At 40.5% G+C, this 16,819-nt stretch overlaps 2 protein-coding genes across 2 annotated transcripts in view; both read left to right on the top strand.

Moving 5' to 3' along the window:
* Positions 1 to 16,819, top strand: part of FOSL2 (FOS like 2, AP-1 transcription factor subunit) — a 130,445-nt gene that overhangs the window by 83,863 nt on the left and 29,763 nt on the right. The window lies entirely within an intron of this gene.
* Positions 1 to 16,819, top strand: part of PLB1 (phospholipase B1) — a 77,334-nt gene that overhangs the window by 49,414 nt on the left and 11,101 nt on the right. The window contains exons 40-51 of the mRNA XM_054279689.1: positions 93 to 193; positions 1,011 to 1,092; positions 1,562 to 1,666; positions 3,299 to 3,394; positions 4,485 to 4,556; positions 6,154 to 6,225; positions 8,408 to 8,468; positions 9,170 to 9,228; positions 11,687 to 11,745; positions 12,887 to 12,930; positions 14,159 to 14,258; positions 15,644 to 15,695. Coding sequence (XP_054135664.1) covers positions 93 to 193; positions 1,011 to 1,092; positions 1,562 to 1,666; positions 3,299 to 3,394; positions 4,485 to 4,556; positions 6,154 to 6,225; positions 8,408 to 8,468; positions 9,170 to 9,228; positions 11,687 to 11,745; positions 12,887 to 12,930; positions 14,159 to 14,258; positions 15,644 to 15,695 — 903 coding nt within the window. The remainder of the gene's footprint in view (positions 1 to 92; positions 194 to 1,010; positions 1,093 to 1,561; positions 1,667 to 3,298; positions 3,395 to 4,484; positions 4,557 to 6,153; positions 6,226 to 8,407; positions 8,469 to 9,169; positions 9,229 to 11,686; positions 11,746 to 12,886; positions 12,931 to 14,158; positions 14,259 to 15,643; positions 15,696 to 16,819) is intronic.

The raw sequence follows: 16,819 nt of genomic DNA, 5'->3' as shown, positions 1-16,819 counted from the left end.
GTGGTGTCAAATGACTGGACTTTGGGGTAAAATAAATGCACTGTGGGCTGTGTAACCAGTCATTTTCTTCTAAACCAAACCTTATCTTTCAGGTTCCAAAAGCTCTAGTGAGTCTGGTTGATGTGGGGGACATCACCGTACTGAGACAGTTGTTTGTGGACCCTTCAGTTCAGTGCCCTACTTACTTGGCAGAGTAAGGCTTGTTTGATTTCCTTTTGTCCTGTTTGTGTTCTTATTTTGTGCTTCTCTCATAATTTGAACTGTTGTTTAAAGGTAGCAGCACAGTCCTGTGGACTTCCTTCCCATGCAGTGCTGACATCACCCTGCCTGATGGCATTTCCTTCTCTTGGCTTTGACCTGTTTTCCATGTCTAGAGCTGGACATAATGTACACCTCAGAGGCTAGGGTTAAAGTTACTGAGACAGGGTTCTTCAAGATGGGGTTGAAGTGCACAAACATTTAGATTTGCAAGCCTTTTTTTGTGATGTTTTTGAGGAGTAGACAGGTTTCCCCTGTTTCAGAGGCTTTAGTGCAATGGGTAATTTGCATTCTTTGCTGACCTTTTAGAAAGAGAGAAATTCTCTGTCTTGGGAATGCAAAAGGAATTGTTGATTGGAAAGGTGTCAGCACAGAAGTAAAACAGGCAGTACAATTCAAAATACTGTTTTATAGTTCCCCAGGGGCTCTGGTGTGTACCTGTGTCAGTCTGCAGGGCCTTTGGATGTCTGGGTGAAATTAATGAAACAAACTACACAGTGTGTGCTACTTTGATATATCTGGGTGTGAAACCAAAATTACTTAAAGTAGTGTCATTCATGTGCAGTAGAAAATAAGATTAAGGCTTGAAATTACAATAGCAAGGACAATAAGATGTTTTCACAGAAATGCGATTGTACAGATTCCCTTACTACATCCATGTCATGAGGGCATTGCATGAAAAAGGGTGGTCTCTGCATTATCAGATGTTTGACTCTCTCTGTTCCTGTTTTCTCTTCTGACCTCCCCCACAGTTATCTGTGTAGCTGTGTTCTCACAGGAGAAGAAAACTCAGAGAATTTCACAATGGTGAGAGACGCCATCAAAGCTTACCAGGTATGACTCTTAGAAGTGGTGCAGTTACTTTATTTCCAGTAGAGGTGAGCTCTTGATTTCCTAGCAACATATCATAGCTGTTTTTTACCCAAACTATGAACTCAGCAAGAGCTCATTTGATGCTATCAAAACCTATCATGTGACCAAAACTAGCAGCAGAGGTCTTCAGAAAAATTATATATCCTAGTAGAGGTTAATTGGTGGGAGTTTAGTCACCAAAACTCTGTCCCTGACAAACAGTTTCAGCATTGTGTTCCAACCTTCTCAGTCCCTTTGCAGCATCTCAGCCTTCTTTTGCCTATGGCTGTGGCTATTTAAGTTAACAAGTAAAACTTCCTTTTGATTCCAGTGCTCTCAGAAAATGCAAACAAAGAAAATAGTTATGATGCAGAGATGTTGAAGTATTGCTGGTGGTTTTTGATGCAGAGATGTAGTTGAAGTATTGCTGGTGGGTTTTTGTTTCTTGCAGCTTGGCATTCAGAGACTGATAGAGTCTGGCAGATATGACACTCATGAAAATTTCACAGTTGTCATCCAGCCTTTCCTTCAAAATCTGAAGGTTCCTCTTGATCAGGTATGATCTAAAGGTGATTTCTGCATTTAAAGGACTAAGGATGGGTATCTTACCTACAGAGACTATATTCAAAATAGTTTCATTTTGTTCTGCTTTTCTTATGAGAAATTGCTGGGTTTTGGTGTAGTACAATGGATTTCTTCATATAGTAAGCAGTTCTTAGTTTTATGTATTGTTCTGTCAATATCAATTGCTGTTTTGGAAAATGAGTCAAAACTTGATTTAAGAGTTGTGTTTGAGTATGTTCTTTGAAGTACAAAAATAACAAAAATATTTTTCTTCCTGAAAATAAAACATGATTAACAAAAGACCAAGTTATTAAGTTGCACTTCTTAAAGCAACATAGCCACATTGCTCAGTGAGGACTATGGCATCAGCTCCCCTTTGTGCCACATAACTAATTTTTCTGTGTCTGACAGAAAGGGAACCTTACCTATGATCTCATAGAAGTTTTGTGTAGTATATATGTTGATGTATATCTCAGTTCCTTGAATGGCAAGTTCCAGTAACTGTAAATCTAGGAAAAGACTCAAACTTTCACTAGAGGTGAAACATTTTCATATGTACCTGGAGCTGAGAGGAGTTGGAGCAAAATACTGAGCAGTGATTACTCTGGCATAATTGAACTGGATCATTCTGAAAATGTTTGCAATAGCTGGTGTAAGTTTGAAAAGTTAAGGTGCTGCTATGGAAAAATTTGCTTCACAGACCTCCTTTGCTTTGTTTGGGTGAAGCCTTTTATTTGTGCGTGTAACTGGTGCCCATGAGAAGTCATGGGGATTTTGGTACTGAGGGTAGGGAACACAGAAATAAAAACAGAAGAAGCAAAATATTTCTGAACATTTTTTGTAGTCTCACAAGCATTAGGTCAGATTTTAAGAAGTTCAGGATGCTCTTTCAATTTCTTATCTCACACAACATTCAGATGTTCCTGAACTGAAAACTCTGTCTCTAAATATGGTAAAAGATATGATGTAAATTTTGGTAGTAGTCCTCTAAAAAGCAAGGCCAAACACACTGAAAAAAACCTGTTCAAGTTTTGAGGAAGAACTGTTCTGACCAAAAATACTTGTTTCAGTCATGTGTGACCCTAATCTCAGTTTTCATGTGACAGACACATTTCCAAACTCCGTTTCCTCCAAGTCCTCCAGTAACTGTATTAACCCTATATTAAAGTACAATTTTGTTTAGAAAGGAGACTACTCTGGTGTGCTTTCCATCAAACACTTACTTGCTTCTTGATCCTTTCAAAACTCAAAGCTTTGCAGGAGGTACTGTAGAGCATAATGCTGCCTGTGGTTCCAGTTCTAATGACAACTGGAACCAGGGAGAGGAACTCGTTGCAGAACTTGAAGAGGAACTGTACCCATAATTGAAAATTGTGGTTTTACTGCTTCTGGATGGATCTGCCCATGGAGGCACATAATCATCTCTAGCTAAGTGTTTCTGGTAGTTCATGGGTCTGCTGAAGTACAGTTTGTGTTGCTAGATAATGGGAGCCTTTCTGCAATAGAGCAGGGAGAGCAAGTAGCATGAATCTCTCTTTACTAGTTCTGATTTGGCCTCAGCAACTCCAAATTGGAAGTGTGGGAATGTTCTACACTCATATGTCCTTTATGTTTTTATTTGCAGAAAGAGAAACCAGATGTCTCCTACTTTTCTCCTGACTGCTTCCATCCGAGCCAGAAAGGCCATTCTCAGCTTGCCAGGGCTCTGTGGAATGCTGTGGTAAGCTGACAGGCTCTGCATACAGTGAGATCTTCACCTAGACCTGACTGCTATTAAAATATCTCTGTAATAAGCATTGCAATTAAGGCCTGAATAACTCTGGACCTTGTGTTTGTCTCTCCTTAACTAGTTAAATACCCTCTGGCTTTGGCACTGCTCTCTGCCTAGAACCTCTTGTTTCTTAAAGCGTGTGGTGAGGAGAGGGGTGCTCCAAGTGCATGATCACAGTCATTTTGTGACTTCAAGTCCTCTTCATCTGTTTCTATGCAAGGCAGAATGGCATTTAGTAAGGATGATGTTTCTATGGGCTGCTATGGGAAACCACCAAATAAAGAATTGTAACTGCATCTGTCAATTTAAAACTGATTACTGAGACATTTGTTTTAAATCCCTGTGTTGTTATTGTCTCATTAGGAATTAAAGTGGCTTTAATTCAGTTCAGTTTTACTACTTTTGGAAATGAGTTAAGCTCAATAAAGACGAGTCACTAAAGATTGCTTAAGCAAACTCATTTTACTTAGCAATGCAGTGCAGGAGTACCCAGCAGTCAGCAGCAGTATCTTGGATCCTGAATAGTAACTTCCATATACTTTGGATTAATATTTTAACAGCTGACATGATTGCTTGCAACCATCCAGCAGTACCTCTAATTAGATTTGGTATTATCTTCTACACATAAACAACCTTTTGTTGGAGATGCCATCATGCAGCTTAGCTATAAAAAATTGAGGTACTCTTAATGTCTTTCGTGCAAGAGAAGAAAGTTTATGACCTTGCTGTCTGGCAAAATTCCAAGGTACTTCATGTGCCTGCCAAAATCCTCCAGGAGTTTAAACTGAACCACTGTAGCTTTCCACTTCCCATTTTAAGCTTCTTTCTAGAGCTGCTCTTTTGTTTTGTGGTTGCCATGTTCTTTCTGAGAAGTAGGTGCATTTCAACCTTGGCTGTAAATCTAGGTCTGTAAATACAGGCACCTTTAGATAGATTTGAAAGGTATATTTCTGTTGGAGTTATTTTAATTAGAATTGTTTTACAAATTTAAGATGAGCTGACAGGGTTAAAAAATAGATTCTTTTGTCTTTGTTTCCAGTTACAGCCTGTGGGCCAGAAAGCTGACTCATTTGATTTCTCAGCTGACATCGTCCTTGGCTGTCCAGCTCAGGTAAACATACCCACATTTTGGAAGTTGGCTGTCAGGAGGCTGTATTGCTTGTGCTTGCTGCAGAGAGCAGGGATTTGGTCTATTTGGAATAAGCTTACTTAAAGCTTTGTTCTGTTTACCTCTGAGAGAGCAGGTGTTCTCATATACCTGCACTGGTGTCCCATGGCCACTTTGCTGTGCAGTGAATACTGATTGACAATGTGCTGATTAGTGTGTTTGCAGCTACAGCAGATGTTGTCTTTTGATGTGAAGTACAGAGGCAGCTCAAGCAGCAAACAACAGAACATGCTGCATTAATTTTCCCATCAGAATCAATGAGGTTTGGGCACCACAGCAGCTTTGAAAACTCAGAATCTCTCATGTCTTGGATTAGTGTCAAGTTGGCTTTCCTGGCCTGATCCATAAGAGGAATACTTCAGACTCTTTGGAAGCTGCTCCTGCAGTTACACAACAAGCTGCTGAACTTGCAGGACAGTTGCTAGGTACCAGCACATGGAAATGACTGCTGCAAGCAGCAGTCACTGGCTCCCTTTCTTCAGCAGTTTCAACAAGAAGGCCAAAGAACTGAACAGATCAGGGATCTGAGTTCTGACTTCTCTTAGGTCTGGAGGCAGACATTCAAGTTATGCAGGAGGCTTTTGTCCATATTGTGTCCATCCTGTCAGACAAGGAAAATCTTCTGAGTTATTAACTAGTGTATTTCAGAAGTCCTCTGATTTGCTCAAAATGATCCTATTTCATTTACCCAGCATTCTTTCCAAGCAGCTTAAATGAACTCAGCAACAACTTCAGTGCCAAATAGTGTGGATTTTGTACTTCTTTCCCTTCCTTTACTCTTGTTCGAAGATGTTGCTTTTCAGAAGTAGGCAAAGAAAAGTTTTATATCCCTTGAAAAGATATATGGCCATTTTGTTTTGCAGAAATGGCAAGCCTTTAGTAAATCTAAATGCAATGAAAAGGTCATTGATAAAAGTGCCAGTAGCCATGGAAAATTATTTGTTTTGAGGCAAACTTAAGTACCATAAAAACCTGCCTTCTAATTTTAGTGCTTTTAAAGACTTCTTTATGCAAATGCTGGAGTTTCTCTTGATTGAGGTAAGTGAGCCTCCAGGTGAATTTTTTTAGCCTGTATGATGTGCATGTCTTCCTGAATGCATGCTGCATTAGTAGAGGACAAAAATAACAATGAAATCTCTACAGCCTCCATTGGAGGGAAGAATGAGCTTTTCAGTAAGCAATCTTTCATCTCCCTGATGCTGACACAGAAGATCTGCCCAGGTTTGTATAGATTCTACCTCAGCACCTTCTGAATGGAATGGACTAAACTTCTAATAAAGTCTAATTTGGAATGTTAGGAGAGGAAAATATTAAACTGCAATTGGCATCTAGTACATGTAATTTTTGTCCTAAGGTACTAAACACAAAGTTTATTAATTTTAAGGAAGAAGCATGGTTTCAAAATCCAGATTCCAATTTTATATTTTAGGCAATTACTTTCTTGGTTATATGATACCTTGATATCACTTGCTATAGTTTGTGCCATATGCTTATTGCCCAATTTCTCTTATTTCTCTTGTTTTGTTTCCTCTTTCTCCAGAACAGTCCCTTCCTGGGAACGTACAGGAATAGCAACTACACACCAGTGGAGCCCACTAGAGAGCCAATAGAGGTAATTGTTGCACATTTTGCTGCATTTTAGGCAAACTGTGTAAAGCTGCATCTCGTCTCTTAACACATAATCCTGAATTTATAGATTATATAAACTGTTACCAGTTTTTGGAAAGAGAATTCTGCCTTGCATTGCACTTTTCATTGTGTAAACAAATGTTTTCCTAAAAGCCAAACAAAATTAATTATATTAATGGTGTAATTATATCAAAACTGAAACCAAAGGAAGTAAGGTGGAATGCATAATTAATTCAGATAGCAAGTTTCTCACAGTATGGAGAAGCTATCTTAGAATCCTGACCCCCAAATAATCTAAGGAAGGTTTAGATGTTCTCCTCTGGAGGCACTGTTCTTTGTTACATTCAAGTAAGCTTAACCTGTAGAGGGCAGTCACCTTTACATATTGGATGTGTGACCCTATACAAAGGTGGTAGTAATCCCATTTTCAAAGGGGCTTCATTTCCACCATGACTGAGCAACTGTCATGAGGCATGCTCAATGAACTGCAGAAACAGATATTGTGTGTAGGACTCGAAGAAATGGAGCAGTTATTTTCTTGGCAGTCAGAATGGACTGGGTTAGTTTGACATACTTGGGGAGCTCATCACTAACCCAATTATCAAAGTCTTTGTGTGCCATAATGGTCACAAAGAACAGCAGGTATTGTCTTAGCAAGTCATAGTTTGCAGGACTGATATGGGATTTTTATCAGTAGAGCTAGAGTTATGCTTTAATACATAATTCCACTGAATCTTAACAGCAACAGCTTTTGAAGTGATAAAGGAAAGAAGTAGAGAGAGAGTAAAGCAACACTTTCTGATCTAAAAATAAGCCTATCTGTCCTTTCTAGCCTCTGCAACCAGACTGTAGTGGTTGATAGTGGAGCATATTCCAGCATCTTTTTACAGGAACAGATGAATTTGTCGTGATGTTTTTTAACAGCAGCCATGCTTTCTGAAGACCACTGGTCTATGTAGTTTTACTCTGGTAGAATTGTGCAGTCACAGAATAATTGAGGTTGGAGGGGACCTCAGGACATCCCAAGCCTGATCTCCTGCTCCTAGCAGGGCTGGCCTTTTGATCTGCGTACACAGCTGTCATTGCTCCTGCAAGGGCTGGATGTTGGAACAATTTTAGTTTTTCCCTTGCTGGCTTCTTGGCTAATATGGTTGTTTGTTACCAAAAAGCAGGGGGAAACATTCATCAGTTCTCTCTGCTGGTGAACTAAGGTGTTCTGCAATGTGTGTTTGATTCAATATCTTCAATTGGTGGAATTTAGGTGACATAATAACTACTATGTCACCTAAAAATATATGGTAAAGTACAATTATTTAGAGCCTAACAGTTTTCTTTACTGGAACTTTTAAAGCTTTGAAGTTTTTTCAAATTTTATATTCAGTAAAAGCAAGCAATTTTTGAAAGTTTCTAGGGAAAGAATAGGTTCCTGGCAAAGTACATGGGGAACAATAATATAATAATAGAATAGAAAAGGTTCTTCCAATGCTTGACTACTCTTTCATGAAGAAATTTTTTCTAATATCCAACCTGAACCTTTCCTGGTGCAACTTGAGTCCATTTGCCCTTGTTCCTTCACTGGTTGCCTGGGAGAAGGGACAGACTCCTGCATTGTACCACCTCCTTTCACACAGTGGGAGAGTGATAAGGTCTCCCCTGAGCCTCCTTTTTTCCAGGCCAAACAACCCCAGTTCCCTCAACTCCTCTTCTTAGGACTTATGTTCAAACTTTTTACCAGCTAATATAATAATACATTAATAATATAATACATTAGTATAACATGATAACTTTGCAGGCAATTATTGATCTTTATTTGCTTTTACATCTGTTATCTTTTGAGACAGAGCAAGACTTCAAACCTGGAGACCCCACCTTGCAGGTCATGGACAAAATTTGTAGGCAGTGGAGAGGGAAATATAGGAAATATAAGATGAAATGTTTTGCCTTTGGAAGAGTTTTATGCTTTGGCTAGAAAATGTCACCAGAAGTAATGATTGTTTGGATAGTGTTCCACAAAGAGGTGTAAAAGACTGTTGAGCTACATAGGCACCAAACTAGGATCTGTGTTTTAACTTGGTTTTGCCCTACACTGTACAACTAAACCATATATGAATTCCACATTATCTTTTAGCTACAAGATGAAACAATTTTGTAACTTCTCATTTCAGAATTGGGGCAGTGAACTGTCGTGTCCTGGTCATACTCCATCCAGTCCTGTCCCAACATCAGGTGAGAAAGAACTCCTAACCTAAAATTATACATAGGAAAAACTTCATCTTTTGTTTCTAAAAGCAATAAGATGTTGAAATTGCACATCCTAGATGGAAAGTAAACAATAAAAGCTGATATATTTAGCAGCAAAGGGAAGAAGTCTGTCTTGCCATTCTCAGTGAGTTCTGCATGACAACAGGTATGTCTCTGTGGATAAATGTGATCACATTTATTGTATGCATGTATCTTATACATCATTCATCATACAGCAACGTGGCAGGTTAAAATTGCCCAGGAGGGTTAGTGACTTAGCAGGCTGGAATGTGCTCTGATAAGCAGCGCAGTGTAAGTGCTGTGTGCAGTTTAAAGATTCTGTTGGGAGATATTTAATAGGAAATATTGATCTATGACCCAGACCTGTAAGTCAATTAAAAGAGGTTGAATGTATGCATCTGTAAACATATCTAGTCTTGTTTTCATTTTTTACTAAGCTATTTTAAGTTCCATTTCTTTCCATGTTAGTGTAATGCACTGTTGCAAGCGAAGGCAAGAAGTTACGCATTTTTGCCTAGGTGACACACAGAACCTGAAGCTTTTTCTACCTTAAAAGTCTGCAAAAATGCCATCAGATTGGAACCTAAGACTTGCATATTTATTCTATTGGACAGTATTTTGTCAGTTGTTGGTAATCCTGCTTTTATTCTCCTACTGCTTTTTAGTCCATGAGTTACGACCTGCTGACATCAAAGCCATAGGAGCACTTGGAGATTCCCTGACTGTGAGTACGGCTGGATTCACATGTTTACAATGAGAAGAGCAGTTCTCAATTTCTACCCAGACGTTGTCACATCAGGCATCATCAGATAGAAAGCAAATTCCTTTGGCTTGGCAAAGCAAAACTCATCTACCTGGTTCCCTTTGCAAAGAAATAGCCTGAAGGGATATGAGTGACACTGGCAATTGTGTAATCCAGTAATGAATAGTTCAGGCCAGAACTGAAGTGGGATCCCATTCTCTATTCCATACGGTTTATCCAAGTGTTTTTGAAAAGGGAAGTGTCTGTCTTATAGGATTAGTCTCATCTGACATGAAAAAAAAAGAAGTGAAAGCAGTTGATATTTTTGAAGCAAGAAGACATTTTGCTGAAAACTCCCATGGAAATAATTGACTGCAAAATGAAGTGCTTCCCACTTGAGATAATTCTGATACTTCTGTATTTCAGAGTTTTACTTTCATATTTTGCTTCTTGGGTTGCCTTCCTAGATATCTTCCAGTTACAGCTCTGATGTATTTCAAGTACTAAGAAATGGAGGTTTAAAATAAAAAGGAGGCACAAAAAAACCCAGAAAGGCCCCAGAGAAGAATAGCAGGGAATACTGCAGATCTGCACTGAAGTTTTCTGAGAAAAAGTTCTAGAATTACACAGCCCTGCAGAATTGTTCTGGCATGGGATGAAAGCAAGCATTTGCGTCAACAGTTTCCATGAATTTTAACTCCTGAACTAAACCAGTGCTCATTCTAGCAGCTTCTGTTCCTGTTGAGTTCAGAGAGACTTGAAGGGTCTGAAGCCCTTAAATGGTCAGGCTTATCTTACAAGCAGGTGTACATGTCTTCATTATGTATCATGCAACTTCTCATTAGCTCTGAACCTGATTTTGCTTGACCTGATGTAATCCTGGCTTTCCCTCTGCTGCCAAGCTTTGAGCTTTTTTTAGAAGAAATCAGTAAAGCCCCACAAGTCTCCCTCCTATCCATTGCCATGACTCTTGAAATTAATTGTTTTATTTCCTCCCTTGTGCACTAGCACATATATCTTATTTTTAAAATATTAGTTCTTTTAATATATGAAATATCTCTGAAAGCCCTAGCCATAGGGGCCAAGTTATGATGCTTGAGGTGTCTGTCTCAAGAGCTGAGCAAGGCAGGTTCTCATGATGCCATTATTCATGCAGCTCCTACCAGTTGCCACTGCCACAGCAAGGTGTGTTTGGGGGGTTGATTTAATGATTTATTTGGGGGGCCAGAAAAAGCGGCAGAGTGTTTCCCACATGTGTGCACACACTCACACCTGCCACAGCAGCCCTGTGTGCTTTGTGCGGGGTAACCATCCTTGGCACAGGGGGACTGCAGCAGCAAGGTCCCCCAAGGCATGGATTGTCCTCCTGGTACTCCTCACAAGATTCCTGAATGCAGCCAGTGTTTATGGCTGAATTGGTGCCATGGTTTTTTGAAGAATATAAAAGCAGGTGAGGCCACTAAAAAACTGTAAAGCTGCAGAAGAACCCTTTCTCATGTTTGCTGCCCTGAATGAGAGTCACTGTGCTGACCTTGCTAGAGGTCTGTCCCCATCCTGTGAGCAACCCAAATTCAGCACAGAGGTCTTATGTATTTATTTAATTTTGAAGGATATGAAAGTTCACAGTACAGAAGAAAGGCTGTCTCAATCTAGATACGGTTGGAGATTAATGAAACATTGAACAATTTATTAATGTCACTGGTTAGAATTCATCTTTCTGACTTCTCCAGCACCAATGCACAGTGAAAAGAGTACACACACCAACATGCTTATCTATACTGGCAAAAAAAATCCTGTCTACACCTCATCAAGTCTGTGTGTTAAGTAGCAGACTGGATCCAGGAGAGGAAAAATGGATTGTACACCAAAGATTTGTTTTCTTGGCAGATTAAAAAGCAGCTTCTCTGATTTATGTACAGCTAAAACTGGATGGGGATTTTTCATCAGTGTTTGGGGCTCTTTTCCTGGATTATTAAGTCTCTCAAAATCATCTTTCTTCAGGAAATGCCAGGATTAAATATTTTCCATCAGAAAAAAATCCAAATAAATACAAAGCCGTTGATGTGATCTGGGTCCCATTAGGTTGCTAAAACAGTATGATTAGCAGCTTTAAAGCCTTATGTCCCTGACTTTACAATCTGACATCCTCTGGCTGGACTATATCTCCTCTGGTGCTCCGTGGTCTGTTATCTAGATATGAGGGGAAGTACAGAAAACTGGAGTATGGGAGATGCAGGGCTGCCCACAGGCCAGTGTGTAGTGGTGAATAAGGACACAGACCACTTATGCTAAAGCTGGGATATTGCAAAAGCTTGGCTGGATACAGGGTAATTTTAAAAGAGTGTTTCAACACTTTCAAAACATGATGTCTATCTTACCTAAACTCCTAGGGCTTTTTTTCTTTTAGTATTTTATCAATTGTTATTTCCATCTTTTCCAGACTGCGGTAGGAGCCAAAGTACCAGACTTACAAACAGACTGGAGGGGACTATCCTGGAGGTGAGTGAAAATGCTCTTTTTTTAAAATCTGTTTTTGTCCACGCAGTTAAAAGTGTGGGTCACCTGGTTTGTATATGTAAATTCGGGGGAAGGATGCTGACAGCAAGTATTGCTTGGTAAGGATTGGAAGAGTCAGGGCTGGAAGAGAATAGGAGTGATTCCTGGGAGGGTGGGTGGGTTGTATTTGTTTTTGTGGGCTTTTTCTTGCTTCTATTTTTCTTTTTTTTTTTGTGTGTGTGTTAACCCAACACGATTGCTACAAGTGTGGTCCTGTGCCACAGTACCTTTTAGCCTTTTGCTAGTCTCACTGGAGCTTATGCAAAATGTTGCTGTGATTTTCTACTGCAATATGTAATTCTGGGAGGTCTGAGTGAGTGTGGGTTGGCATGGACATGGCAAGAGCATTGCATATATACTCAGTGAAGATGTTCCAAACACCTTTGCTATTGCAAAGTGGGGAAACAATGCATGTCAGAGGGTGTGAAGCTCAATATCCATGCTAGAGTGGAAGGAAACTGCCTGCTCCCTATGGACACACGTATGGTTGATAAGTGTGCATGTATGCATTGTCCTCTTTGCTCTTTCTTCATCCCCTTGCATGTGTCTGCAGGCATGGATACTTTCAGGAGGGGCTGCCACAAGTGGTGTAAGAGTGTGTTGGCTCTGCACACAGACAAGTTTTGAATGGTGAGGCAGAGGCTCTATGTAATCAGCATTGCAGCTTTGCAAATAGGTAGTTAATGAATATTTAATGCAGTCTCTCCTATGCTTAACTGCAGGCAAATGTAGCTTCAGCAAGGTAACACAGAGCAGCTTTAGTGAGGAAATATGCCTTTCTGTGGTAGGTATCCCAGCATGTCCAGATGAAAAATCAGTTCTCCCAATATGGTCTGTTCCCAGCCTGAAGGCATAGCTTCTATCTTAGCACTGCTTTGCTTTATTTAATGTGAGTTATCCCTTCACTGCTTTCCCTGAATTCCTGTGGTTTATCTCCTTAGTCCTGTTTGAAGCAAGTATTTTTGGGAAGGGAGGGGGAAGGTTGTTTTTTCCTTCTTGGGCTGCTACAGCCACATGTGGTGACAATAAGACAGATGGCTGCAGGATTAACCCTAGTGGGTGATTTTGTTCTTTCCCTTTGTAGTATTGGGGGTGATGACACTCTGGAGATCCAGGCTACTTTACCCAGTGAGTATCCTAGAAAAGCAAAAGTTGGGCATTACACTGAAAGTGGTTTAAGTAGATGCTAGGAAACATCTGGAAATGGTAATTCCTTGAAAACAGTAGGGATGTCCATCTGTTGTGGGTATAAGCAGTTCATGGGAGTGAGAGCTGAGATCCAGACTGACCTGATTAGCTGTACAGTTGATTCAGCCCCTCCATATCACAGGATCTGCATGTGATTGTATCATCCTTTTGGGCAAAAGAATTAGGAGTAAGTGTGCTGAAGGTGACCAAAGTTCATAGCAGACTTGTTCCTCCCTTATTTTGTTTTGTGCTTTCCAGTGGCTGACTGTAAGGTCTGTGGACATATGAGGGGTTATGAAACAATTACTAGTCCATCTAGCCAGGATTGTTGACAAAGTTGTGGTTCTTCCAGATGATTTCAAGTTGCTACATAGCAGTGGCAAAAAAAATAATCTAAAAGTGCTATAAATTTTTGCCCTAGTGTTCTGTGTAATTGGCCCTGTAGTTGCCATAGAAACCATTAAGTGGTCAATGTGACAATAAATTGGAAGGCACTTGGTTTACAATGGCTGCTCTATTTGTACGTGATCCATGCTGTGGAACACTTTGACAATACCTGACATTGTCAGTAAAAAATCTGGTGTGTTTTGCCTTTGCCTTGTACCAGGCATTTCACTGTGTTTGAAGAAAAATAGAAGGCACAATTCATTTATGCATTATAAATGAGATTCTGTAAAGAGGTTTCAGACAGCAGTACTATGGACACAGTAACAACCACAGTTTTCAGACATCATGCTTTCCCACTGAAAGTTTCAGTGAAATCTAGAAAATGAAAAAAATTCACTTCTCTGCCACAAATATTATTATCTAGCTGGGGGAGTGAGAGGTACAGGGCCATATTCAGGGCATCTGCTTCTGGTACATGAAAGTAACCACGAATAGTCTGACAAATTCAAGACTGGTGATTTGCCCAAGATCCACCTGTGCATCTCCTGGGCCACCAGGCCCTGGTTCCTCAGGCCCATGGAGAGAAATAATGGCAGTGATGAAATTTGGACAGTAACTAGAGTCTCCAAAGCAGGTGTGTCTCTAGCTCCTGTAAGTCATAGTGAATGAGGGGAAAACACAGCTCTGTATTCTCATCACTCATTTGGCTCCTGCTTCTGCAGGGAGGCAACACTGCTGGCTGTACTGTGAATGGTTAAACACTGTGGTTTTTCCTTTTAAGACATCTTGAAGAAATTCAATCCGAACATCTTTGGCTTCTCCACTGGCAGCTCTAAGGAAACAGCTGGATTCAACGTTGCAGAGAGAAATGCTGCAGCACGGTAAGGGCAATCCCAAAGGAGCGAGAAGTGATGGGCTGGCAGGTTACCTTTGAGATGCATGACAGGGTTGAGGTAATGCTGGTGACCTGCTGGTACTCAGCATGTTTCTGTGATCTGATGTTTTCAATTGTGGGTTTTGGTTTTTTAATTCAATTCGGTATTTGGGGGATTTATTTGTTATCTTTTTCTAAATTTGACTCAAGCTTCCTTTCTTTATTCTATTTCTGCCCATAATTTTTGAGCCAATTCCTTAGTTATGCTTCTAATTCAAGCAGTACCTTTTTCTGCCCAGTCTTCAGTGTATAGGTCCCTAATTCACTGTCAGGCAATATCTTCAATGAGGAAAAAATTCATGAGCATCTCTTTTAATCCTTGATTTCTAGAGAGTGTGCCTGAAACTAACAAATAGAAGCCCACTTCTACCTTAATAACATTAAAAATATTATCCCTGTTTGCAGTGCAAAGGGAAAAAAACAAACAAAAAAAAGGCAGCTGGTAAATAACTCTTTTCTGTTCCTGAAGAAAAAATCTTCTAGTCTGTTAACAACCAAAACATGTAAGGATTTTTATGGGTTACACTGTGCCTGCTCCATGAATACTCACAAAATTTGTTTCCAGAGCTTTTTGTGACACCTTTAACAACCATTAAATCTGCTGGAAAAGAGATTTAGGATAACTATCAAAGCCTGTATAGCTGCTAAATATTTCATAGGTTCCCTGAGCAAAGCTGACTCAGCATGATCAATATGGTTCTAGGAATCCAAATAATGTAACTGCATTTGTGTAGTTGCTGGAGAGAGGCAGGGCTTATTAGCTCAAGCACAGTCTTCTTCTACTATATCAGGAGCTCATTTCCAGCTGGTGTCTCAGCATGGTTTGTGCTTTGGCCCAAGGATGTTGCATCCTGTCCAGAGCTGAACTGGGACTCTTGAGGCTGGCAGTCCCACAATGCAGGCACTCTCTTCCAGCCATAAGACAAGCCGTAGGAATTTAAGGCTGGATCAAGAAGACTGGTTAGGTGCCCAGCTTCTGTGTCAGCACCAAACTCCCCCACTAGATTTTTGAAGCCAGTTATGTAACTCAATGTCTCTGTGCATCTGGTCATTAGAGTTTTTTCCCAAACAAAATGTACCAAGGCCAAGTCTGAGATGGGAAGAACTCATACCAGTTGCCTGCCACTTGGCAGCCATCTCAGCTGAAGCCTTTTTAGATCAGATTATTCACTGTTGCAACTTGGTCCTTCAGTGTTTGCTCAGCCTTTTGAGGGATCACTTTCCTTATTCTGATTTCTGCTGATCCTAAGATCCCCTGCAATGAGGAGTGGGGATCAAGAAGGTGACATGCATTTGGAGCACATATCAGAAGTCTTCTGTTCTCTCTCCTAGTGATATGCCAGCCCAGGCACGTGCATTGGTGGAGCTGATGAGAAGCAGCTCGGTGAGTGGGATTTGGGCCACACCTCCGTGCTTTCGGGGTCTCTGGGAGATGTCTGTAATTAATGGGATGCTTGAGTCATGAAGAATGCTTTACTGATGAAAGAAAAGTCCTTGTCTCTGCTGTGCTTTCCAAGATGAATGTGCCAGATGAATTACCCCTAATGTAGGCTGCAGTGCAGCCAGGAGATGTAAGGATGGTAGTGAGGAAGAGAAGAAATCTGAAGGCTCTGGTAAGATCACAGGATTGCTTTGTTGAGCAGCAGCCTTCAAAGTGAAGGTCATAAAGGCTGAGTGTAAAATTGCTGAAGCAGGTAAATCTGCAGACCAATGTGAGTCACAATATTCACAACACCGGGAAGAGGGACTATGAAGTCTTTGCAGGAGAAGAAGCCCTCTCAAAGTCGGGTTTTGAGCAGGAAAGTAATTAATTAATGACCAGAAACCTCAGGAATGTATGAATCTCTGTCACAATGCTGTGATGGTCACAGGGGTCTTAGGTTGAGGAAAGAGATGAGGATTTGACTCCATGTTTCAGAAGGCTTGATTTATTATTTTATGATACATATTACATTAAAACTATACTAAAAGAATAGAAGAAAGGTTTTCAACAGAAGGTTAGCTAAGAATAGAATAAGAAGGAATGATAACAAAGGCAGCTGTCTTGGACTCTCTGTCCGAGCTAGCTGGACTGTGATTGGCCATTAATTAGAAACAACCAACATGGGCCAATCAAAGATCCACCTGTTGCATTCCACAGCAGCAGATAATCAATGTTTACATTTTGTTCCTGAGGTCTCTCAGCTTCTCAGGAGGAAAAATCCTAAGGAAAGGATTTTCCATAAAAGATGTCTGTGACATACCACAGTCTTTTAGAGAATTAATAGAGGATCTAGCATTGTGGACCAGTCTGCTGTGCCAGCTACACTGAGGGCAACAAAGGGCATCAAAAGCAGGGAGGGGAAGAAATCTGAGAAACCCAAGGCTGCCCTGCTCTGAGGGTTGGCTGAATTTGAGTGGATGACTGTCTGGATGTGAGCTGTTGGTGCAGGGAGAGCATTCCCTCTAAGGGAACGGGAGTGCCTGGTGATCCTTGGCTCAGACTGAATGGAAAAGGAAGGCACTGAA

The sequence above is a fragment of the Melozone crissalis genome, unplaced genomic scaffold (genome assembly GCF_028551555.1).
Source record: "Melozone crissalis strain CALT ecotype California unplaced genomic scaffold, PUWL_Pcris_2 ptg000027l_1, whole genome shotgun sequence".
NCBI classification, from domain to species: Eukaryota; Metazoa; Chordata; class Aves; order Passeriformes; family Passerellidae; genus Melozone; species Melozone crissalis.
The sequence above is the reverse complement of the archived record's forward strand: the minus strand, read 5'-3'. Positions and strand labels throughout refer to the sequence as shown.